General features: G+C 41.3%; 1 protein-coding gene across 1 annotated transcript in view; it reads left to right on the top strand.

The window, feature by feature from the left end:
* Positions 1 to 25924, top strand: part of SIGIRR (single Ig and TIR domain containing) — a 36696-nt gene extending 10772 nt beyond the window's left edge. The window contains exons 2-10 of the mRNA XM_044426054.1: positions 443 to 769; positions 3281 to 3470; positions 4241 to 4371; positions 7002 to 7145; positions 7609 to 7752; positions 12472 to 12574; positions 13254 to 13404; positions 20371 to 20545; positions 25731 to 25924. Of these exons, the coding sequence (XP_044281989.1) occupies positions 443 to 769; positions 3281 to 3470; positions 4241 to 4371; positions 7002 to 7145; positions 7609 to 7752; positions 12472 to 12574; positions 13254 to 13404; positions 20371 to 20545; positions 25731 to 25924 (1559 nt within the window). The remainder of the gene's footprint in view (positions 1 to 442; positions 770 to 3280; positions 3471 to 4240; positions 4372 to 7001; positions 7146 to 7608; positions 7753 to 12471; positions 12575 to 13253; positions 13405 to 20370; positions 20546 to 25730) is intronic.
* Positions 25925 to 26436: the final 512 nt, after the last annotated feature.

The following is a 26436-nucleotide window of genomic DNA, read 5'->3' as shown; positions in this document are numbered from 1 at the left end:
ACTTAAGCTTACCTCTCTTTGTGTTTTCTGTGATGTGTGTGTATCTATGGGATAATAGTGGAAAGAGACCAAAGAGTTAAAACCATCATTATGACTTAGATGTGATGTGATTATTCTTGTCTTGATTGAAGGACTGATGGGGACTATGTGGAATTGACAATTAACCTCTATCTATCCAGATATTTGTCTATACAGTTGAAGTTACAGTCATTTTATTGGACATGTCTATCTGGATCATGAATCTTTATGTCTCTTCTTTATAACCCATCCATTGAAAACAGTCTTACCACTAGATGGCTTCTGTAAGAATTGAATTGCTTGGATGCTCTTTGAGTTGTTTGTGCTGTGCTTGCTGTAGAAATGTTGTTGAATTGAACCATAGAAGTAGTTGAAGTTTAACTGATGCATTTTATTTCTAACTTACTTCTGTTCTCTTCATCAGCCTCTAATTTATCCTGTGTGGATCCAGCTTACTTCTATGATCACACCATTTGGACCCGCCAAGAATCTATTACTCATTTGTTCTGCCCTTTGGATAATCAGAGCCTTCAGCTCCTTCAGTCCACAACAGACATTAATATCCAGTGGAGCAAAGACTGTCACCCACTTAACCTCACTGCTTCAGGCCGCCTGCATAGCACACTGAGGAACACAACTGCATACCTCACCTTTGAGCAACCACATGCCAGCGATGCAGGCAACTATACCTGCACACTCTACTTGAATAGTCAAAGAAACATCTCTTTCACCATCCGACTGGATATGGCAGGTAAATGAAAAAAGTGGGGAGAGTAACACAAGTTTGTCTCTGGAGCATTGTTGAACTGATCTCAGAGAGGGTGTGCTGATCATGTTTCAAGACATGCCACTTGCCCAATTCCATCACAGAACAACTGTGAAATATCTAAAAATGAAGGGCAGGGTTTGTTCTTTTGTCAATATCCTCAAGTACTAATCTCACACTGAAATAGATGTGGTACTGGGTAGACATTAGAGATCTGAGCCAGTGCATGACATTCTATGATCTATGTGCTACATTTTTAGCATGCAGTCAGTTAATGTCTATAGTTGGAATTATAACCTCTGAAAAGTGATAGCTTGTGTTTACTCTTCCTCATTCCTGTACAAGGGTTCCTAAGGCAAAATGTGTGGCATGGTGTCCCTGTGCAGAGAGTTCCCCTTTCTTATTCTACTTCATTGGCTGCTTTTTCAGTGGTAGGGAAACTTGATACATGATGAGCCTAAGTAGAGGAAAGGAGAGAAGGAGATGCAGTATGGCTGCTTTGACAGCAGCCATGCACTGGTCATAACATTTAGTTTCAGTCTATGTATATGCTGAAGTGTGAGGATTAGGGAGGTGAACATCCTTCTGTCTATGAGAAAACAGCACTGAAGTCTTTTTGATTGCTTTATATTGCACCTAGGATAACACACAGAACAGTAAGAACAGATTGTAGTCTAATTGCTGCAATATGGTGCTAATAAAAAATAAAATACTTGAAGAATACTTCAGTGTTGTAGAGATAGCACTTTGGAGGGAGGGGAGAAGACTACATTTTTCTGTAATAATTAATGCTAAAACTTGAAATGTGAAGAGAGTTTGCTGAAGCTGCTGAGAAGAGTGCCAGCACAAGCTTGTTTCATTCTAACTTTGTTTTATGAAAATGAATTAGTAAGAATAATAATTCTTTGTAGCTTTTATGCATGTTGTTCTAGGATTTCTCCCAAAATGTGTCAGTCACTTTCGTTTCAGAATAACTTACAAAGTAAGAAATAGCTGTGGTGTTAGACTCAGAAAAGTTGAAGTCGAATAAGATAGGATTTATGTTTTCCTTTTTTAATGAAAAGATTAAAAGAACAGTTGGGAGAAATCTCCACATTATATTATATGTCAATTTTAAATTGGAATGCATCACCTTTATGGAGCAGTTAATTAGAGTGCTAGAAATATGGATCAGCTTTAAAAAAAGTTTTAAAAAAGCATTTTGGTTATAATCCCAGTGTACAAATCTACTTGTAAGTAAACCCTGTTGAACACGGTGTGTTTTACTTCTAAGTAGACATTCAGAAGTTTTTGTTTTTTGTTTTTGTTTTTTTTAGATGAAGGCTGTTGTTTTCTTTTAAAAATTCTGAAATAATTTCTGACTTGCATGGGGCTTAGTATAGGCATTGAAAGAAATATGTTTCTTTAACAACTTTTTTGAAATAAAAGCAATGATTGGACACGAGTCTACCCAGTACTCTTTGAAGGGCAACCCTGACCTCTGTACATGTGCTGCAATGTTCCTTGTACCACATAGCAAGGATTGAGTAGCCACCATTTTTTAAGAAGTTGCAAATGTTTTTGGTGTAGTTTTCCTCCTGACCTGCAGTGTACAAGGACTGCCTTCACTTCTTCGTAAACACAAGTTCCTCACTTTTAAAAAATTAAGCACCTGGTGCTCCTTTTAAGAACTTGCAGGAATTAATGGGGCTTGATTTCTGAATGTGAAAAGGAGCTTGGGTTTTAAAGAGAGCAGAAAATTAGACAACTGAGGCATATTCCAGTCTTTAATGCTGTATGGCCTAACTGCTTCCCCACCATTAAAAACCCTAGTTTACTTAACATACTTTACATTTCAGATGTTTTCCACAATGGGAAACAAGAAACTGATTTAATAAAAAGATTCCTGGAAAAGTGTAGATGCCTGAGCTGAATTTAAAATGGCTGGATGAGCTTGTCAGCATGAAAGATAGCTGGCAAAAGGCATTCTGCTGGACTCTGAACAGGCACTGAGAATAATTAAAATACTGCAAGTTGGACACTACTTTAAAGTTAATAATTAATGCCTGGTCTCATATTTAACATTGCTACATATAGTTGTGATCTGTGACACACAAACACACCCCCACCCCTCTTTATTCTTGACACTTGGTTAATATGGGGAATCTAATGCTTTCCAGAGAATGGTGTCTTTTCCACTAAAACCATTGTTGAATTTTACATTTTCTTTTGAGTCAAGCCACAACTGCAGAATCACTGTTGTGAACTGGGGGAGTTATACACAATATTAGCCACAATAAAGTTTGTTAATATCCAGAGAGTAGATATTGGAGACAAGCCTCATAATCTAAGCCACAACCCAAAGAGTGTTGCGCTTGAATGCAGTGTCACATGGTCAAGAGGGGGTGACTTCTTCTTTTGTGTTAACCAGCTATAAATAATCAACATAGGATTTGCAAGACGCAAGCTGGAGGTGCAATGCTGTCATTAAAAATCTCTCTCTTGCCCCTCTAATAGATCCTTGCCATGTGCTTCCCCAGTTCCTCTACCCTACTAGCAATCAGACTTTGGAACAAGCATTGGGAAGCCAGGTAACACTGAACTGCACGGTGCAGCTGCCCTATAGTAGAAACTGTGATCTTGACCTGCACTGGATGAAAGGTGACCAGTGGTTAGACAATACGACCTATGCTGCTTTTTCTCAGTGGTAAGGCTTTCTGTAAAATGGATATAAAAGCTAAATTGTCTGTATGGACCAGAGACCAGAGGGAGAAAAGTAGACTAAATATGTCTCCTGAACAGTAGATCTTGTGTAGATAGTGTTAGACTTTCTAGCTGATCAGCCTTTAAAAGGGCTTTTGGGAGCTTTGAATGTTTCTTCCTGAGCAGCTGCAAGAGGGACAAGGAATTTTTTTTGCGGGGGGGGGGTGTTATCTGTGTGTTTTTATGTCTCTCTGTGTTTTATGTTTCTTTGTAGTCTGTCAAACATTTCCATATACACAGACACAGACCAGGGAAGCTTCTAACTTTTTATGATTAACCACATGCCTGACGAGAACCATTTGGTGGTCACATCCATAACAAAAATTCCATACATGTCTACTGGGCACCAAACAGCTTATTCTCTACTTAAAAGGGAAATGAAAGATTATTGGTGAGAACCCACATTTCTGCTAGTATATATACAAACACTTGTGTGGAACAAAAGCTCATCAAAACTGACATGCTTAAATAGTAATGGTATTTTTGGGGCATGGATTTTTATGTGAGGTTAGATTGTGGAATGGGATAGCTTGTTACCTGTTTATGACCTATCCCTTGCTCTTAGTGCTTTTTAAAAAAAACTTAAAGCAACGTAGGATGGAACCCCTCTAAGTGTCTTCTTTGTCTTGGTCTAACTGAAATGTCCAATCTTTGCTTTTCTTGTAAAATAATGAAGTGTGGACGCTGTCAACCTGTATCTTTTTTGCTGCTCAGGTTCTCTGATAATGGAACAGAGACATTTGTTTCCAGCACATTGGAGGTGAATGTGACTACTGATGAAAATTATGGAGTGTTTGCCTGCTTGATTAGAAATAGCAAAGCAGTCTTCACACTGCAAAAATCAGGTAATGTGCATCTTTTGGCAGTGGGTGGCACCCTATTAAAAGGACAGCATGTTTAAAATGTCTTCAAAAAGATTCTTCTAGGGCATGGGTCCTCAAACGCTGGCCCGCGGGACGGATCCAGCGCACCATGCCCATTCATCCGGCCCACACCACTGCCCACCTGCGTGCTCGCTGCGCAGGCGGGAGGTGGTTGCTTGCTCACTTGGAGATGGTTTTGGATTCGTTGGGAGATCTCCCAGTGAGTTCAAAACCATTTCCGAGTGAGCAAGCCGCCACCTGCCTCCCCCGCACACGTGCGCTCCCCGCTGCCTTGCAGCACGTGCTGGAAGCGGTGGCTTGCTCGCTCGGAGATGGTTTTGGACTCGCTGGGAGATCTCTGAGCGACCGAGCCACCGTGCGCACACCCAATGCCACCTCGCGCGCACCCGATGACGCCTCACCGGCCTGCATGCCCAGGCCCCCCCCCCTCCTCACCAGCCCGCGGGTGTAGCTGCCGCCTTTCAGTTGGCCCCCTATTGAAAAAGTTTGAGGACCCCTGTTCTAGGGTTTGGATGAACCCAATAAGAACGCATCCCTCCAAGCATTCACAGGCTTCCCTTTGTGTTCAGCCTGATCTTTCAAAGTGAGCCAAGTCAAAGTCCGCAAATGCTCACAGAGCCCAGTTGTGTAACTGGCAAATGTCTTCCATGACAGCTGCTGCTGCAGCTAGCACAAAAGAGGGATGCTGCCTGTGTGGCAGTCATGGGCAGGCTGCCTTCCTTGCAAGTCTCTCGTGGGTAGGCCTTTCTTCAGTGCCAGTTGCAGTCACTCACACAGTAGCTGTTCCTGGCTCTGAGAAGGGGTGCCGCTTGTGCAGTGTGGGGGAAGTTCCTAGCATGCAGCCTGCAAATGCTGGGTGTACTTGTCAGGAACTTGGATTCTGGGCTGCTACAAAGTTAGATTCCCACTCTCAGATGGATTCTTCACTTATCCCTGGATTTCCAGATTAGATATATTATGTAATTCCATCCCATTTATGCAAATAGATGGAATTCTTGGAATGGCACACATGAGTGGCAGTGTAAAAGAAAGCACTGAAAGGCTACTGTACATGCAGACCAGTGCATTTGGTCTGTTGAGCATGTGTGTTGCACCATACTAGCTGGAATTTGAGGATGTGACAGCTTCAGTTTTCTCTCAGGTCATATATTTAGCTACTTTGTGGTGTCCAAAGTGAACTGAATAATGGCAGCTTTGCAAAGTCTTCTTTGGAAGAATGCAGGTTCGAGGTTGGGTGACTTCAAAAGGCAGAAGTGTTGCATGACCCTCTAACCAGCTTAGGAACTTAGCATCTCAGTCAGACTCTCCTTCTGTTAGGAAGCAGCAACTTGTGCTTTTTGTCATAGAAATTTGATAAGGTTAGCTCATATTTGATCATCTGACAAACTAGAGTTTAGCTGTGGAGATTTGCTTTTATACTCTATTTCCCTTGCATCTTTCTTTTTTGAATAAGTTAATGTGTTTTGCCTTGGAATTCAAGAGATGTAGGTGAACCTGCTGACCTGGTTATATTCAAGTATAAAATACACTTGTGTTCTAGTTGAAGAAATATGATTAAATTCTGAGTTGGATTTACTTAGTCTTCTGCAGTGTAACTAGAGAGTGAGACTGAAGCCTGACAGTGAGGCTTAGTCCTGAAAATTGCCACATGATGGCACCAGCAGACAATGGGAAATTTCCTGAGATCTTATATTAGTCACAGGTTTCAAAACAAATGAGTGTTAGGCTTTGGGATGTGTGAGAAATCTATTGGATTCCCTGGGTTAGGTTCACTTTGCTGCAGTCCTAGTCTGATTTCCTGACAAACATGCCCAGCATTCATGAGTTGCTTGCCATGAATGGAAACCCCTTTTTTCTGCTGCCGCACCTGACATGGAAGAAGTGTTTTTTCTGTGAACATTTGTGGACTTCCTCTCAGCTTGGCTTGCTTTCTAAGACCAGGCCAGGCATGAGAAGAAGTCTGTGAATGTTAGAGGGATGGATGCCAGTAGATTTCATTGTGGGCTTCATCCAAGCAGCATGTTACTCTGCTGCATGTTGATGCACCAAATTCTTAAATCTTCCATCACACTGGAAGTTCCTTGGCTGATGGAACAATCTGGAGATTAGAGCCTCAGTCCATTTAAAAAAAATTACAAATGGCCCAATTATATTGCAAATGTGCTGTGTTCACAGTACTGCAAACTGCCCAAGAGATCTGAAGTATGTGAATAATTTAGTTCATGCCCACCCTTAGTTTCAAGGCCTTTGATATATTTCTGAATTTGTCTTATGGATGGGGAGCCCTACAATGTAGAATAATTTTGTCTCATAGCTTCTTAGTTTCCTCTCATCCCCTCAACACCATAGTTGTTTGCTCTAAGAAATATGTTACGCCTTTGATTACTGCTCTTTGCTCGGGAATGCCATGCAAACTTTCTTGTTCTTATTGATGCTTTCTTGTTCTTGATGATGATGATTGTGACGACAACATCATTGCAGGTATCTTTTTGAGGTCTTAAAACCCAACTCTTCCTCTTCCTCTTCACCTCTGTATTAGATGTCTGTGTGTCTTTCATTCATGTTGTTTAAAATGCCTGTTTCTGTTACAGCCGAGACTGCTGGGCACTTGGGTGCTGTAATAGCAGCACTTGTCATTGCAGTCCTGCTGCTACTAATTGCTGTGATGTATGTGAAGTGCCGTCTAAATGTGCTGCTGTGGTACCGGAACCATTATGGAGAACTGGAGATCAATGGTAATGCCTAGGGCCGTGTGTTGACTGAATACTTTTCATCTTTGAGATATGTTGAGGAGGGCAGGGTTACATGGAAGAACCCTAACACTCAAGCCAGACCATACTTGCATGCTTTCCCCACAGCTGCGAGAGCTCAGATACTAGGACAGAACTGACATATTGCCTCTTCTCAATAGCAGAGAAGATGTGTGTGCAATCTATTTTGCTTTTGTCTTTTCCTTTTTCTAGTGCAAAACAATCCAGTGTAATTTTATCTACAGTGTCATCTGTTTACAAGGGATCTACCTCTAAAGTTATTTCAAGCTAAAATTTCAAATTCAGTCTGACCTCAGCTGTGAAATTCTAGAAGAAATAAGCACTCATTTTGTTACCGGTCAGCACTGATTTAAAAAAAAAAGAGAGCAGGGAATATGATGGAAAAATATTCAATGTTATATTTCTCTTCTTGGTACATTTTCCACAGATGGAAAGCTCTATGATGCCTATGTGTCCTATGCTAACTCAGCAGATGACAGGAAGTTTGTGAATTTCATAGTGAAGCCACAGCTGGAGAATCGTCATGGCTACAAGCTCTTCCTAGATGATAAAGATATTCTGCCCAATTCAGGTACAGAACTGATTGAACACCCCTTTTTATTTTACCTCGGTCAGTCCACCTTGCTGCTGAATTCAGGCTATAAATTAATCAGAAATTAATTACTTGACTGACTGAAGATAAATTTTTGGTTTAATTTGTCCATTCAATTCTATGGTCACGTTCACATGTCATGAGAAGCCATGGTGATTTCTTACCCTCGTTAGTCATTGTGCCATCCAGATGGAGTTGTGGCATTTCTGCATGGCACCTTTAGTTTCCTAAAACCACAGAAAGAATCAGTGGGTTGTTCTAAGGTGCACATGCCTCACTGCAGCTTCTCTGGTCATCCAGACCCTGGATTTCCATTCTTACCATTGTTAGTATGGAAGTACCATAGGGTCCCATGGAAAAAGCAGCTGTGCAAGTGGCTACTCAGCCATCCATTCTTCACTACCACAGCTCCCTAGCAACACATATGTAATCGCCTGCTTTATTCGAATTTTCTGAGCAATGTGCCTAGCTCCCGACTTAGGGACAAAGTGGGTAAATGCATGGAGGGGGAAGTGGGGAATCACAGCAGAAGTGTTCATTATGATTTAATAAAGATCCCTTTAAGTACTGAAGTGCCACAGAGATGCAGGTACAATTGGGAGCAAGAAGAGGGAGACTCTGCCTCAAAACCTCAGCAGGCCAGTCAGGATGAGGCTCGTGGGGTTCATAGAGAGCAACAAAGTAAAGAAGGAAATTTTGCTTGCACTGACTGCAGGGATGTATGGCAAGAGCAGGAGGACAGAGCAGGACCATGAAAAAAGAGTTGCCACAGGACCCACCTGATTGTCCAACTAGTATGTTTAGGCTAAAATTGGTGCACTGTGGAAACCATGCAGGGCTGTTTGCCATGATGTGTGAACCTAGCCTGTCTCTGTAATATGGTAACTTTACTGAATGCTAGAGTAGCATTTCATAAATACTTTAAGGATGCTACAGCTTATTTTAGAACACCAGCTCACTGCCTATTATCAAATGTGAAGAGGTAAATACAAAGTTCAGGGTCTTTGCTGAAAACAGATATTGAAAATGTGACCTGTATCTTCAGGATAGCATTCTGCTTTTCAGGTACAAATTTACCAGCTTAATCCAATATTCTTTTTTAAAGCTTCCAGAAACAATTGTAATGTACAACACAATCCTAGATTTCATTTCTATTGGAGTGCAAATTCATGAACACATTCAGGTCACAATGATGCATATCAAATATGTACCCCGGTTAAACACTGGTACCCATTTTCAAATAGGAGGAAAATACCACGGACATGCAATGCAATATCTGAAATGAAGCAATAGAAAAGTGGTGCTGCAAAATATTCATAGTCAGTTTTCTACATCTGGAGCACTTCTTAAAATATAAATAATGTTAAGACTGGGTGAAATAAACTCAATATTTTTTAGATATGATCTGTGCAAAACAAAAGATTCACTTTAAATTCATTGGAGAATTTAAGGTGCCATTGGCTTATTAAGTTTAATGTATCCAGACTCTGTTTTTATTCTTATGTGCATGGCACCACTGATGTGCTATCCACAAGTATTAAAAGTTTGTTGCATGATTTGCCACTCACCTTGCATGACCTCACACATATGCCTCTCACAGGAAAGGTGCAAATGAGTTGTTCTTTTTTTTTTTTTTTTTTTGCTGATCTCCTGTGTCTTTCCGTGACTTGAGATTCCTTAAAGTAATTTTGTCCACAACAGATGGTGTGAGTTAAACAAAAAGACCTTTCAGTGCAGAAGAAGAAGGATATTTCTCAGCAATTGCGTTGTCTTTCTGAGGGTGCATGTTGTTGGTGTTATGCGCTGACAAGGCATCGCTGACTTACAGCCACCCTATGAATGGAAGCCCTCCAACATGTCCTGCCCTGCTCAGCTCTTGTAAATTCAAGGCTGTGACTTCCTTTATGGAATTGAGCTACCTTGTAGTTGGTCTTCCCCTTGTTCTTCCGGTTTTAACTTTCCCTAGCATTATTGTCTTGTCCAGTTAGTTTGCCCTTGTATGACAGCCTCAGTTTCATCTTTTTTGCTTCTGGCTTGATGTGATCTAAGACCCACTTCTTATCTTTCCATCGGTCCATGGTATTTGTAAAGCTCTCCTTCAGCAGCCAAGAAACTGCAACCAAGAAATAAGAAGAATGAAACTAGGAAGGGCAGCAATGAAGGAAATAGAAAAGATCATCAATGGAGGATATCTCACTGCAGACCAAGGACAAGATCCTCCATGCTATTATTGTATTCCTGAGCAATATATATGGGTGAGCAGGCTGACAGGAAGAAATTTGATGCATTCAAATCATGGTGCTGGAGGAGAACTTTCTGTAGACAGAAAGACAAATGAGAGTCCTAGATCAAGTCAAGTCAGAACTTTCCTAGAAGCAAAAATGACAAAACCGAGACTGTCGTGCTCTCATTCATGAAAAGACAACATTCCCTGGAGAATACAGTCATGCTAGGAAAAATTGAAAGGCAGAAGAAAAGAAAGACCAGTATGAGATGGATTGACTCCATAAAGGAAGCCACACACTTGAATTCCCAAAAGCTGAGCAGGGTTGTCATGGATAGGAAATTTTGGAGGGCTTACATTCATAGGATTCCCATAAGCTGGAGATGAGTTTGATGGCTAACAAGTGTTTAGCTGACGTCCTGCAGTCCTAATCTAGCTTTCTTTATGATATATTCTGCACATAGATTGAACAGATATTTATTTGTTGGTTTGTTTATTTAAGGCATTTCTATACCATACAATATGCAAGTTCTCAGGATGGCAATACAGCACACAATGACAGCACACAAAAATAGAAATAAATATCTAATAAAGCTAACATTAAAGCAGTACAGGGAAAATAAAAAGGCTTTGGTCTGGCACCAAAACAAAGAAAGTGTCAGTGCCAGGCATACCTCTCTGGGGAACAGGTTCCAAAGCCAAGGCACTACTGCAGAAAAGACCTTCCTCTGGATAGCCACTCTTCTAATCTTCAAAGAGGGCTCCCAGAGAAGGACCTCAGGTAAAGAGCTTAAGGATTGGGCAGGTGTATGTGCAAGGAGATGCTCCCAGGCCCTAAATCATTTAGGGCTTTATATGTCGTCATCAGCACCTTACCGGGCCTGGACTTCAACTGGTAGCCAGTGCAACAGGACTGGTGTAACATGATCCTATTTACTGGTCCCCATCAAAAGCCTGGCTGCTCTGGTTTTGACCAACTGAGGTATCCAGACTGTCTTCAAGGGCAGCCTCACATAGAGTGCATTACAATAGTCCAACTGGGAGGTTCCAGGGCATGGGTCACTGTTGCTAGGTTCTGATCATTCAAGTAAGGATGTAACTGATGGTGGAAAGCATTCCTCAGTACAACAGTTACCTGGAACTCCAAAGTTGGAGTTCTGGGTTGAAGAGCACTCTCAAACTACACAACTTGTCCCTTAGGGGAAGTGCAGCCCCATCCAAAACAGGGTGAAAATCACATATAGGGAGATAAAATACATCCTTGTCCGATGCTTTTGTTTATAGGAAACCATTCTGTTTCTCCATATTCTGTCCTAACAGTGCATCTTGTCCATGATACCTTATGTGCTTTCAGAGCTGCTTTCATTTCACTTTCTGGTATTGCAAGCTTTTCTTCAGAGGGTTCCTCTTCAAAGGAGTCTGTTCTCTTTTATCTCATCTATATAGTTCTTCAGTGTATTGTTTCCACCTTCCCTTTATTTTATGCAGGTCAGCTCGTATGTTCCTCTGTTGGTGTTTCAGTATTCATAACTTAGGTTTAAATTTCCTTTTAATTTCTTGGGTCTTTTTCTGATCTGGGAGTCTCCTCTTCTGGCACTATTTCTTGTTTAATTTTGGATCATTTACCATAGGGCTTGCAAGGTAAGGAATATGTGTGGTTTACCACTACCACCTCCTTCAGAGTTAGCTTGAGCTTTGTCCGTGAAATATTCTCTTTTAGTGTTTCCTTCAGCTACTGCTGCTGCCCATTAGTTGCTCTTCAGGAGTTTTTCCACCCCACCACCATTATAGATACTTACTATCCCCAGATGATGCAATCGTCACTTCCTAAGAGGATAGATGCATCTTAGTCTGGTCTCAGCTTTGACTGTTCTGCCTTGGGTGACCCTGCTAGGAGAACAACCCAATGGAAGAGTCTGGCCTCTTGGTGGCAGTGTTCTTGGCTTTGCTGACCCTCTCAACTGATACTCACCAATAATAACTCACATAATAGTATAACAACAACAATCCCCCTCACTACATTAGGGTGTGCATCCAAGAGTGGGGTACACAGCATAATGCTGTGGAGATGGGATGAATCTAGTAAGCCATCCATCAGCTGACAGATACTGTATGCGTACTGTGCTATACACAATATATTAAGTAGTCAAAACTAACATTTATTTTAATGTTTAATTAATATTGGTAAGTAATTAACATTACTAATGTTCATGTATCTTGACATTTAGTTCCTTGTGTAAAGTGTTGGCACCCAATTCATTCAAAGCAAACAGTATCATTTGAGGGATGATAACCCTATAAAAGTTTGTGTTAGCCTTATTTCTGTTATTCATTGAATTACCCTCTTTCTGCAGGACAGAGTTGATAAAGTTTTGGATGCAAAGGTTATCTGCTCTTGCATAGGAGAGGGAAGAATGCTGAAGTAATAAGCTGATGCTGGGCCTCTTCAAAGACAGGGTTTTCTTCTTTTTCAGAACCTTCTGCAGATCTGATAATGAACGTTAGCCGGTGCCGACGCCTCATTGTGGTTCTGTCTAATGCGTACCTGGAACAAGAATGGTGCAGCAATAATTTCAGGTAACTAGAGGTCTAGAAAGCAAGAGAGGCAAGTTCTTTGATCCTTGAAGCTGTGGTCTGGAGGTTTTCTGGGAAGATCGACAAAAGCACCCTCTTTCTTCTCCCTGCCCACCTTACTTAACCAAATACCTACTGGTTTGTCAAATTGTACATTCTCCTGTGACAGCTGAACTGGGAAACTATGGCCTGAGTAATTTATCCAAACCAGGACTCAAAACCTGATCTGCAATCCAAAGTTTGAAGGGAACATTCAAAAATAGCCTTTTGTTTTTGATCATATGGCAAAATATGGCTTGCCAAACCTGTGTTAGGCTTCGTGCACTTAGGGTTCATTCCCAATCTTCCAAGCTGGAGGATGTGATATCTGAATGCCACTAATTTCTGTGGCTTTTGGGCAGAGCTGCTGCACCTCTTATCCATAGCATCCAAAATCACTCTTATGTAACTGGAAATGAAGTACAGAAATCTGAAGTCTGTACTTCTCAAACCAGCTTCTGGAGTTTGATTCGAACTCTCTGAATCCCACTAAAATCAGTGGAGATTTGAGTTAATGTTTGAGGTAACTGGATCAGGTGCAAGGCCTTTCAGACACCTTGGTCGGGCCAGCAGTAAGTGCACTGCAAGCCTAGAGAAGCAGGCTTTGCTTATGACTTTCTAAACCACTTGTCTGGTTTTGCAGGGAGGGTCTTTGGAGACTGCTGGAACTGTCCCAGACACCAATCTTCATTGCTTTTGAGAGCCAGTATCGGGAAATAACACATCCGGCCATTAATTTGCTGAAGCAGCACAAGAGCGCTGTGATCCTGCTCGTATGGCGTGCTGGATCCATGGTAAATTGTGGGATGACAGGCTTATCATTTCTGTTCACTGTGCAAGAAACATATATATTTAAGTAGAATAACTTCTTCTCAGGCAAGGTCTATGACTCACCCATTACATGATTCAGTAACAGCATGTCCCAGGGTCATTCTGCTACTCTTTAGATTATTAGATATCTCTGGCATGCAAGAAGGTTGTAGAAATGTCCCTGTCTACCAAACATTTTACTACTACATGTCCTCCTATTGGTTATTATTTCTACTGACTTACCTGTTGGATCTGGTCAGCTTCAGAGATTTGCCAGTGTATGTCTATGATATGCAAACAACTGGGGATGGAGAATATATTCTGAATGGGTTAGAGGCATGGGGACATGTTCCTATGCCCAGATATGATGAGCATGGGCATCTGGCCCTTGGACAAAGTGCCCATTGAGTACTGGCTTCACTGTACATGGGCTTTCCTTAGCTGAGGGAAGGCTCACATTCTGCAAAACAGCACTGACAGACGGTGGCTGGGGCTGCTTGACCCTGCTACATCCACCCTGTTGAGTGCTGATTCCTTTCCTAATTGGGGAGGATGTATGGCATACTAAGAAAGGGAAATCCCTCTTATCTCCAATTAGTTATCAGAGTTAATGGGGATCCTCCTTCTTAAGCCCAGAAACCCATAGTGGGAGCCAGAGCCTCCACGGGCTAGGTGGGAACCTCTGCAGGTTCCCTCATCCCTCCTCCAGATGGTCATGGCCTGACTGTTAGCAACCCCATGTACTCCCAGGGCTCTTGGGTGGAAACCATGGTGTCGCCTGGCTTTGTGGACGGTGTCACTGAGGAACTTGAGTTGTAATGATTTGGTTTTGAAGAAGCGATTGGAAAGCCACAGGGAGGCACCAGTATCTGGGAAATGAGAATTGGTAATATATACTTTGCTTTACCCAGAGAGCTCTTTCAGTGAAAGGTAATACAAAGGGAGGTGAATTATAGCTTGGAAAAAGCAGAAAAGTGCAAATCTTCCCCAGAGGTGGGCATTTATTGAGGAGCATTCTAGCAGTTCGGAGACTTTGATTCACAGCTATTTCTATTTTCAAGTGTGTGATGCAATGGACAGTAATATGCTAATGTTGCACATTAGACTAGGTTAGTATTGCTCTTGAAGTGGGATGCAGATCTCTCCAGGGGTGAGCCAGCAGGTTCTAGTGGAAGCACAGCTGAAATTATCTGACTTATTAGGCAAAAATACATCTGCCTGTTTTGCTCTCCCAAGAAGATGAGGTCAACTTTTTCTGGAAGAAAAATGTCTTCCTGAGTAGAATTCCCCAATTCGATTCAGCACCTAATTGTACAATGGGCTGGTTTGCAATCCAAGATGATTAGGCTTTTTCCCCCCTTGATGTAAGGTGATTGACTTCTGTTAACTTCAATTAACAAAATTCAAGTCTGAGCCTGTACTAGTGTAATTGCTTTTGTAATGATGCATAGGCAGCAGGCCAGGGGGCATCCTCTTCTAAGTCCCTTAACCTCTTCCAAGTTCATTATGCTCATCCCTGAGATTGCATTTTACTAGGAAATAGCTGGTAATATTATTTTTTTCCACAATATTGCTGCAAATGAAATGTGAGAAAGCACAGTATTGGTATTTTGGTTCTCCTGTACTTTACATTAGACCACCACCCTCTGTTACTAGCCATACTGGCTGGGACTACTGAGAATTGTAGTTCAAGATATCTAGAAGGCACCAGGTTGGTCAAGGCTACATTAGACAAACCACATTCTAAGTATTTCTTTAATTCTCAAACATATTGCCTCTGTGTAGAAATTAACCTTTCGGATCTCTCTGTTTCTGACCATTATTTTCTTTCATCTTCCTGATCTGCACTACTGAGTCTACAGGACTTTTTTCTCGGTTGTCTATAGATTTCAAATCCCACCACTGAATTTGTCAGGTGGTCAGGTTTTATATCTTATGCAGAACCAATCAACTTTGGGTGCTGCCATTTCTGCTTCCTTGAAATTCATCAGGGAGAACAGGAACCCTGCATGAGCAAGAGGGGAGCAGGGCAGAGACTGAAAACAGCCTGGTGTTACACTGTGGGGCATATCATGCCCTCCATGGCAAACCAAAGGGGAGTTCTAGAAAACTGATGGCAATCAGTCACATGCCAGTGTTTGGAACTACATGGAACTCACATGTCATTGGCAGGCTTGCAAGAATCCCAGATCTCTTTTTGACATGAGCTTCAAAAACATCTTATAGAACATTTTAAAAGCAGCATGCAGAAAAGGCACCAACTGCTCGTACCAACTGCCCTTTAGATGGTGTGCATTCTGCCCTGCTCCCCTCTTGGGAGTTTGACACTTCCCAAACAACAATCTCCAGGGTAAAGTTTTAGTGCCTCTCTGTCTCTACTTAGATCTAGCTCCTTCCACCCCTGCACACAGGTCAAGCATTTTAAAAGATTGCACACTATAAGAAAAACAGCAAAAGGAAGCACTTCATGGTGCTTGAGCTGGCTTTTCAGAGGTATGCCAAGTAATACAATAATTAAGAGGAAACCTGGTCTACCCCAACATAGAAATGGAACAGGCATTGGATTGTACCAGAGGATCATGTGAACTTTTACAACTCAAGAACTAAAACAAATACCTTTTAAATTTTTCTTTTTGCAGGTTATATTTTTAGGGCATAGTTCTCATGAGGCAGCTTACATTGACAATAATATAAAACAAATCAAAATCAAACCATTTTAAACATGTGTAATTTTGCACTGCTCCACCATGTTGTTTGTACTGAAGTATGTTGTTGCAGGTGATTTTCAAGGTTTGTGTCATTGTTCGTTCATGGATTCATTTTAAAACAAACACAGTATGTACTCAAATTATATTGTGTTTACCACTTCCATAAACTTACTTAATTTGTATAGTTGAGGCAGTTTGCTCATATAATGTCTACACACACACCCATGCACATGGATTATCTTTGTAAGGACAACGTAGGGAAGAGGGGAAGCATCAGCAAAAGAATGTAGGAGCCATGTAAAAGGGGAGAAAGCATGAAAGGTCACAGTAATTCTTACCTCTTGAGCTCTTGTGTCATCCAGCTGGTTTTTGAATTACAAACCTTCAGGAGAAACCAGTTATGTTTCCCCCTAATTCTGCTCCATAAAGGTTAGGCAGGTTTATCCGAAAGACAGACAGACAGACAACAGACATGCTGTAATCTTTCCTGAATGTAAGTATACTTTTGAGGCACTGTAGAGGAAAACTTTTGACCATCCTGTTATGGTTCTGCAGTACTGTGTCCAAAATCCATGCAATAAAATTAATTAGTTAACATTAGAGAAATGAGTGTGTATTTTAAAAATCCAGCCTGGACTTTCTATGGCAAGCTGGAGTTTTTCCCATGACTGTTCTTTGAAACCCCAAACATCTCTGTATGTGTTTCTCCACCTCTTCCTTTGGCCACTACTTGTAATTTCTTTCCACTTTGACCAAAGCTTGTTGCTGATAATTATCTTCAAAAAGTAACTGAGAAAAGAGATTCACAGTGTAACCTCCAGTATAAAAAATCCTGAACAACTTTATCAAAGCTGGCTTGGAAAGTAAAAGCCAATCCTCTATAGGAATTACATATTCTTAACCACCTCCACCCATCTTATATGGTGGGTAAAAGCATCTCTGGCAATCTGTAAACTTTCTGACAATCTGTAAATCAAAGCCTGCATGCGTGCACTGAAGTTTCATTTACCCATATCTCTAAAATGAAATGAGAGCGATGGGAAACCTGTCATAGCAACCAACACTACTGACATTGTGCCAGAGGCAGCTTATGCTAGCACTGTGCCCACTGCATAAGCAGAAGTGCCGTTTTGGATAGTACCCATTAGGTTTTTAATAAGACAGTTGCTGTTCATACAGGAATGTATCAGTCTTCTGTTCCATGGGATCTGTGACTACTTGTTTCTTACTTGGAGATTTAAAATCTGCTTCAAAGGCTCTCTCCAAAGTAAGTGTCACGCAAGAGTGGTATTTAAGTAAAATTCCATGGAGGATTTCTGTTGTTGCTAAATTCTTTGATTCAATAAATATAACTGGCTTTGTTGACTGCTGTAAAATCTGAGCACAGTGATCCCAGTTTTCAAGAAAGAGGGCTTGCATATTATATACTAATCAGTCTGATGGATATCATAGAAAATTAAAGGTGAAATACCTGCTGTTGAGGTATGAGGAAAAGGTTATATTGCATGGTGAAATTATTGGAGAACAAGCGGCTTTTAAAGGGGGCTGTTCAATATTAGACAGCCATTTTTGTTTGTCCATTTAATTCACATATGTTAAGAAAAGAAGAAGCTGTTCACAATTTTTGTTCTTGTTAAAACTGCCTGTGATTCCACACACATGGGGAGAAATGCAACACCAACACTAAATGTTTTTTATTAATTTTGGTATTTATTTATAATTTTAAGCAGCTCAATGATAATAGGCATTCCCTGAACAATTTATAAATAGTTGAAAGAATAGAAGAACATGGAAGAAGTGTTATACTCAATTCGGAATTAAATTGTCTTTTAGTGGACAGTCAGCTATATTCCTATTTCTACCACTTTTAAACAGGAATGTATATCAGTTCCTTTCCTTTTCAACTTGTTCATAATAATGTAGTTTCTGAATTACAAAGAACCACTACTTGCTAGTTACAGTTGCCTGGAGAAAGCTGTCCAGGATTCCTACACTGACAGCATACTCCTGTCTCATTCTTAGAGAAGGCTACACAGCATGTTAGCATCATTGAGTATGTATTTCTGTAAAAACATTTAAAGCATAAACCAGGAGAGACCTTGCTGTCATCCATAGACCTTGCTGTCATCCATATCTCAAATGGTGTATTATCCCCCTATCAAATTTATTGTGTTTCACTGAATCGCTATTTCCAGCTTTGTGTGTTCTGGTTGCTCTGAAGTTCTGTGTAAATAAAAGCTGAACCACTAAATGATACCTTGAGATACCTTGTGTATGGAGATACAGAAGTGTTGCTACTTCTAAGATGCTTTAATTTTAATTTTATCCTGTAATTTCCCTTTGTATCCTAGATTGGGGTGATGGTCCTTAGAATATCATCAGAACAGCCATTTCTTAAGTTGTTCTTTGAACTCTGTCAAATATATTAACAGCAATTCTCGCAACAGAAATTAGAGTTTTAATCCTAAAAGCAAAAGTGCATACTTGTTTGCTTAAGTATGGAATTAAAGTCCTGTAACTTCCTGAGTCAGGACAACCCAAAATCTGCCAGCTTGAAAAGTCAAGTGAATATTTAATTAAAATGTTTAATCACAAAAACGTTGCACAATATACATAGATACACAGACATTTTTTCAGTCTAATAAGAATCCAATTAATGCAAAATGCAACTTAAAAAAAACCTTATGACTTTATTTAGAATACTTTTATTTTCCAGCTCTGAAAAAGCTGGAAAGTATGCTAACTAATCCATAGTAAGTAGAAAGTAGTCCATAGTATGCTAACTAAGAGGAAACCTATTAAATCCTATGTGGTCAGTCTGCCTAATTTTACTAGTAGAAAGGCTTTAATATTGTTCAAAACACAGTGCCTGCAATTAATTGTTATTGATGAAGATGCAAAATAATACTCCCTTTGCTTCCCAATTCTATTTATGTGGAGAACATTATTCAGAAGATATACACCATTGTTAAAATGCTCGATTTCCTCATTACTTTCTGCAAGGATGCTCTTGTTGATCAGGTCTGAAATAATTGATTACTTGTTGGCACAGTCAAATAAGGACTCACAGATGAGAGACTGACTTTGTATTAGCTGTGCCAACAACTAGCAGCTATTTTAGATGCTTCTCCCTTTGGGTGTAATGATGACTTAACTTCCTGCTGATGTTTTATTCTGTTTACATTTGATGAATTCCTGCTACTTTTATTTACACTGTGGATCTTGTATATGTGTATAGTTTTATTTGTTATGGCCATGGCCAATACAAGTGGCTGGTAGGTAGGTAGGTAGACAGATGTAATTGTCCTGCTGTTTCTAAGGAAAGGCACACAGTGAAGCTAGGCTGGAGTGAAGTAAAACCAAAGCATAGCACAGGGAGGAATATTGTGCTTCCTCACATTGGAAAAGACAGTAAAGTATTGCAAGAACTTGTCAGCTATGTCAAGAGTACAGGCAATTCTCTGCACATGCCTCAAACATACATTTGGTGACTTTTATATATTATTTTGTCCTGTGAATATGTTATAAAATAATTTCATGGAGTCATTGTGTAAGTGTATGGAATCATTTTCTGCATGTAATTTAGTTTCCCAGATTTTCATAAAACTTGGATCTTTTCAAAAAAATCTTGAACTTTTTTTGGCAAGGATCTGGGTAGAAAAGGAATGTAGAAGAGAGGATTGTGTGAGGCTGGGCTTCAGCACATTGAGTTCAGAAACAGCAGGACTTGGAGAGGAATCTGTGAAGGCCCTGCCTGGTTTTTCTCCGGTTTTTGAGCTTTCACTGGATATTGCCCACATATCTTTGTCCTTTTTCTCAGTGCCAGAAGCAACAAGCCCTGCTTTGAAAATAAAAATAACAAATCAGAAATTACGGCTGCACGGAAATTCTAGGTTAAAAGGCAGACAAATGCTGTTGCTTTATCTGGTCACAAAAGCCTTCTATCGGGAGTAATGCCGCTTAAAACCTGTTCGATTTTGCAGTGTGTTTCATCTCGGAGATGCATCAAAGCTAAATGGCAATACCACTGGTAGAGCTCAAGGTCTCTCCACAGCAACAGCCACTTTATCTCCCTCTGTTCAATTGCTGGGAGCCAGACAGTGCCTGCAACTCAGAGACTGCCTGTGAAAATGTTTTTCCTAAGTCAGAGATGCTGGGGCCTGTCCCCAGATGCATTGCAGAAGGGATTATTTATAAGCAGCAGGAATGTGGCAGAGATACTCCTTTCTTTATTGCTTCTAGATGCCGTCATCTGATTTCTGGAAGGAACTGTGCCTTGCCCTTCCTCGGAAAGTGTCTTACCATGGCCTCAGGGGAGACCCCCAAACCCATCTCCAGGAGGACAAGGATCCCATGCTGATTCTCCACAGCAGTTACTTGGATTTCCGGAGAGACTCCCATCCTGAAGGAGACACTGGTAATGGTGCCCTTTAGTGTTAGCTCTGCTATCTTTTCTTGGAAGAGTGATGCTGAAGTTAGTGAGTCTGGCTTCATGATTTTACTCCATGAATAGCATGTCATTAGCACCCAGGCTGCTGCTAAGCCTACTGATGATGCTTGGAGGTATTTATGATGCTTTTTTTTTTTTGAAAGACATCCCATAGTCAGCCAGAGAGTTTCTCAAACAAGACAGACTACTACGGTAAATATATATGTGAGGAATTTGCTTGGAAAAAACATTAAAATTGCTGAAATATCAAAAGTATCTCACTGTAGTAGCAGCATTGCATGGTCAACCAAATGTCTTTTTAGACATAGAATTTTCACCAGCAGCCTAAACCAACTCAGCAAGCTGCCCGCATGAACTTTTCCAAGCAGAGCATTCTGCAAAAAAGGCACCACTCAGGAAAGGGTCTGCTCCTCACTGCTGCTCTGTCTTCAAAGGCAGTGATAACTGGAGCAGAGCCTTACGCAAAGGTCTTTCAGTTCAGGGAATGAGTGTATGAGAGATAAAAGTGATCTCTGTATGTTTAGTCAGCTCTTTCTGCTAACCAGGAAAAATGCTCTCTCCATTTGACATGGTGAGAGAACATTCCGTGAGCTTAAACTGCTGGAAGCTCATCTACTGGGGAGATAAATGTGTGCAGAAAGCTTTGTTAGCCAAACCATTCTGTTTTATTCCAGTGAGCTAATATATGCAACACATGGTCATTTGTCTGTGTGACCAAATGAGATAACACATCTTGACTGTTGTATTACAACTTCATAATTTACCACAGGTTAGGCAAAGCTTTTAGGGGATTTGGTGGTGCAGTGGGTTAAACCGCTGAGCTGCTGGGCTGGTTGATCAAAAGGCCAACAGATCAAATCCACAGGCGGGGTGAGCTCACGTACTCTGTCCCAGCTCCTGCCAACCTTGCAGTTTGAAAGCATGCAAATGCAAGTAGATAAAAAGGTACCACTTTGGTGGGAAGGTAACAGCATTCCGTGCACCTTGGTGTTTAGCCATGCTGGCACAAACGCTGGCTCCCTTGGCTAGGAAATGGAGATGAGCACTGCCCCCAAGAGTTAGACATGACCGAACTTTAATGTCATGGGGAAACCTTTACCTTTTTTAAGGCAAAGCTTAGGTGGGCCTTTCCACCAAAAAAAAGGGAGTCCTTGTCACTGCCGGTAGTTTCCTGTTTCTACACCCTACTCTGGCTGGCTCTGTTGCACCTCCCTGTAGTCTCAAAGCGATTTCTCGTCTTTTGACTGGCGAGCTGCAATCTTGTGCCTGAGCTCAGTGCAACAGACTTCTGAGTAAACTCGCATAGGGAGAGGCCTCATGTTTGATGTAGGGATCTTAGTCAGACAATACTTTTCTGCTGGGTGGGGCATGTTGGGAGTTGCAGGTCTTCTTTCTATTTCAGCATGCACAGGACTACACTTGGAGTGAGTTGAAGGTGATTTCACTGCTGTGTCCACTCATCCTAGTTACACCTTTGGTAGTTGAGTTTCAGGATTACTTCAAAAAATGTCAAAACCTGTTCAAGCTGAGTTGACAGTGGGGACACGTGACTTAAGTGTATATAGCAGGGAAGTGATGTCATTCTAGCAATTTTTTTTTATTACAAATTGTCTGCTTTCTGCCTAAATGTGTGTAATTCGGTCAATTCCCAGAGATGATGGATGATAATGATTTAGAGCTATATATAACACCCTTCATCATACTTATGCCAGGACAATTTTACCTCTGCTTACACCTCAGTGTGTTATGTACCTACCAGCATCTGGTTGCTGTGGCTGACCCCCAACCTACCCTTATGTCCTGTTTCTGCAGCTCTCAAACAACACAACAGATCCTTCTCTGGCTGATCCAGAGGGCCACCTGCTTAGGCAACAATTCTCATGTAGAACATGGTGCTGTCACCATGACCTGGCTTGTGTATCTGCACATGCAGGAGAAAATAATGTTGTTATTCTTTGAGTACGTTTACTGGCAAGAAGCAATATGAAAGGCTTGAGTACAAATCTTTTAAATAAATTACCAACTTCCTCTACTGTTTATGTGCCGACATACCAAAGGTTCAGGAAAGGAAGTGGTTTGCTATGCCAAAGGGCAGCTTTCAGTCATTGCAGCCTGGAATTGGAGAGAGAGGGTTAGTTCTTGCTCTTTCTTCTGAGGCCTATGGGACTGCCGCCGTACAGTGGATCAATGAAGGAAAGTGCACTTATGGGCATCAGTCCCAGTGGTTTTGAAGAACAGGTCCTGGCAATGGGGATTTGTTAACACAGACTGAGATTGCAGAGCAATACATTTTAATTTTAGTAACAGGAGCAGAGTAAGTTCAGTGGTCATAAAAGATTTACGAGCAACTGGCAACTGAAAACCCAACTCGCTTGTACTCTGTGATTTTATTGTCAAGAGAAGAACAGAGGAAATAATGGCTTTGGCTGGCTTTTCTTTTAGTTGAGACAGCAGCATTGGGCTTATTTTGCTGAGGGCATGTGTTCAGTGTCATTAATAGGCATTGCTCCTTGTGCTGTGTTGCCATGCACCTTGTTGGAAACTTTCCTCATTAGTTGGGCTGCTCTGTGCAGCCATATGCCCAGAAGCTTGAGGACCCTAGTTCTCCAGTGTGCAAGGGGAATAGTCGCTCAGAACGCATGCCTTTCTCACTAAAAGTGCCTATTTTTAATGCTCCCACTCTAAAGAAGCAATGCAGCTTAAAAAGTGGTTCACCTATAGCAAGGGCAAGCTCTGCTTCTCTCCCCAGTTTCCTTTCTGAGGTCTTTAAAATGCTAGCTGATAGAGGTATATTTCGGAGTTGCGTTGCTGTGTTGTGATTGGAGAAGCCTCCTATTTCTATACCCAAATTTCCTCTTCCTCCTTCCAGCATACAAAAGCTGAGCTGCTGTGGGCACCCCCTCTCTGCTGGCTTAGTTCAGAATTGGCTTGGATGTATGAGCTTTCTAAACAAGTATTCTGATATATATGCTTCACTAGGTTTTGTGTTCCTTCATAGCCCAGAATATGATGTAGACACAGGGGTCATGTTACACACCTGAGTGTGGTTGTGCTGTATCCTCTAGGACTCTTAGTTGGATTTCATTTGCCCTGGACCTATCCTCTAGTGGTTACCTCAGTAAAGAGATACCTGGACACTTAACACTCACCCATCCCCTATAAACACAACCAGGAACAAGAGTTTTATGTCTGTATCAGGGCCAACCACACACTTAAACACTTCCATGAACTCGGCTGGCTGGCTGGGCACACACTTCACAGCAAACAATCAGCAAATGTTTACTGGGGGGTAGGGGGCATTAACAATACACTGCATGCACCTCCCAAGCATGCAGTGGATTGGCTTTTAGTGCCAAACCTGCTGAAAGTGGGCCTTGCATGCAGAAAATTTCATTTCTTCCATGCTAAATACGAACTTTTGAGGAGCAGGCACAGTGTTTGATTTGTAATACTGCCAAGCATTATGAGTTGGACATACTTGCATACAAATGATGATTATGAATTGTAGAAATAACATTATATATTTATGTTTCTCCAATTAAAAATAAATAAGCTGGCATCTCTCCAGAAAGAGATCTTAGGAGGACTTGAGGACTTGCTGAAAGAATTGGTGTTGCAGTGAAAGAACTGAGGGCCTATTGAAGTAAAAGGAGAGTCAATAGAGAGATGATCTGTGAGGCATCTGCACCTTTAATGCTACCTGCTGCTCAGCCCTGCTCACACTATTTCTAGCAAAACCTGAAAAAGCAATGTATAGAACTAAAATATGAAATGTCTTCTGTGGAAGAGGAGGTTAAGAAAAGTAGAGGTTGGGAGCTCAGTAAGAGAAATTAGAAGAGATGGCAAAGTGATGCCCTGGAGTGATAAACGCAGGATGGCTAAGGCAAACCCAGCTAACCCTTTTCCCCATTATAACACGAGGCACCATTGCTTAGGAACACCTCTGCACTGTTCCCACTTGAATAATGAATCTGAGCTATGTATGTCAGTGGAGCTTGGACTTCCCCTTGTAAGGTGACTTGCAACTTTGTTTTGCTTCTTGCTCTGTTGCTTATAATGGTACCCACTATCCAGAACCCAAGCAGGATTGCCCAGAAATGCTGAAATGCTTCATGGCAAAGCACCCAGGGAAGGATACTGTTGCACTCATTTCCTGCTTGTGGCTGTCTCCTGAGCATTTACCTTACTATAGGGCAAGAGTAAGGAACCTGTGGCTGCCTACCACAGGTAATGTTGGACTGCAACTCTATTATCCCTTTCCATTAGCCAAGCTAGCTGGGGCTCATGGGAATTTGATCCCAACATCTGGAGGGCCATAAGAATCCTCATCCTTGAGAAATGCCTTAGGTTTTATCCAGCACAACTCTTTGTATAGAGTGAACTGCTAATGTCTGGATATAATGTCTGGATATAAAACTGCTATTTCAAGAGATACATGTAACGTCCAGGTCAACCCTAACCCTCAATGGTAAAATGTGAGCAACCAAATTTCTAGTTCTAGGTTTAACTCGGCATTTCCTTTTAGCTCTGGAGCTTCCTCCAGTGTCCTCGGTCTTAAAATGATCTGGCCCCTTAACTCATCTACAGTCATATCAAGGCATTCTCTTATAAAAACCATCCAAATGACGTTTAAAACCACCAGCTGAGCACCAGACTGCATGAGACACAAAAAGTCTGTAATGAGATCTCCTGACATTTCTATTTTTAGGTAAAAGCAACCAGGGGGGGATCTGACTTTAATTGAAGCAGTGACCCTGAGGAAGGGTGTTTAACCCTACCCCCATGTCATTTCCTGACTCTAAATTGTCCCCAGTTGCAAAGCTCCCACATCTCATGTAGCTTGATCATTACACTGGCTTAATAGCTTTCTCTCCCCCCCAGGGAAGCGTGGAAACTATAGTGCTGAGGAATGCTAGGGGTCTTTAACAGATTTATTAGCATTCTGAGCAAAGTACGATTTGCTGGATGGTTTGTGGGAAGCTGTGATACTTAAATTGATATTAAATAAGCTTAAACTGCAGATATGTCCTTACTGTAAACATTTTGCAGTGGTAGTGTCATCAGTCATTTGAAAACACTGCAGTTAGTCTAGTATGGATGCCCCATCATTGTCCCCTGCCCTCACTGTTACCATCTCTTTCTCATCCTACAGCTATTCGAGGGGCCATTTTCAAAGGTCCCCCACCACATTGTATGACTGGCCCTGATGGTCTGCCAGTTGGTGCCATGGAAGAAGTTCAGCTTGGAGAAAAGCAAAGGAGTGAGATAGACATCTCTGATTTGGGATCACGCAGCTATGAAGCAAGGACAGACTTCTACTGCCTAGTCACAGAAGATGATATATAAGAAGTGTTGTAAAACCATTTTTATTTACATGTTTCTTGACAAGAATAATCTCTTTGCCTAGTTTCTTCCTTTCAAGTAGAGTGCCACAGGGCTTTATCCTGAGCTTGGTACTCTGCCACATGTTTATCAGTGGCTTAGAGGAAGAGGTGGGGGGAATTCTTCCCAAATTTGCAGATGATACAAAACTGAGGGAGATTGCGAACACCTCGGATATAACTCCAAATGACCTTGCTAACATGGAAAATTTAGGCTAAATCAAACAAATTTAGCAGAGACAAATGCACAGTTCTGGACTTATGCAAAAAACAAAACAAAACACATGAGTATAGGAAAGGAGATAATTGGCTTGGCAGTAGTACATGTGAAAAGGCTCTCAGGGTTGCATTTGATCATGACAAGTTGGACATGAATCAGCAGTGTGAAACACATGCAAAAATAAAAAAGTTAATGCAGCGTGACGCTACGTTAAGCATAGTTTTCAATTCACAAAAAGTCATTGTTGCATTTTATTT

This window comes from Varanus komodoensis, unplaced genomic scaffold (assembly GCF_004798865.1).
Source record: "Varanus komodoensis strain SLA01 unplaced genomic scaffold, ASM479886v1 scaffold16, whole genome shotgun sequence".
NCBI classification, from domain to species: domain Eukaryota; kingdom Metazoa; phylum Chordata; class Lepidosauria; order Squamata; family Varanidae; genus Varanus; species Varanus komodoensis.
The sequence above is the reverse complement of the archived record's forward strand: the minus strand, read 5'-3'. Positions and strand labels throughout refer to the sequence as shown.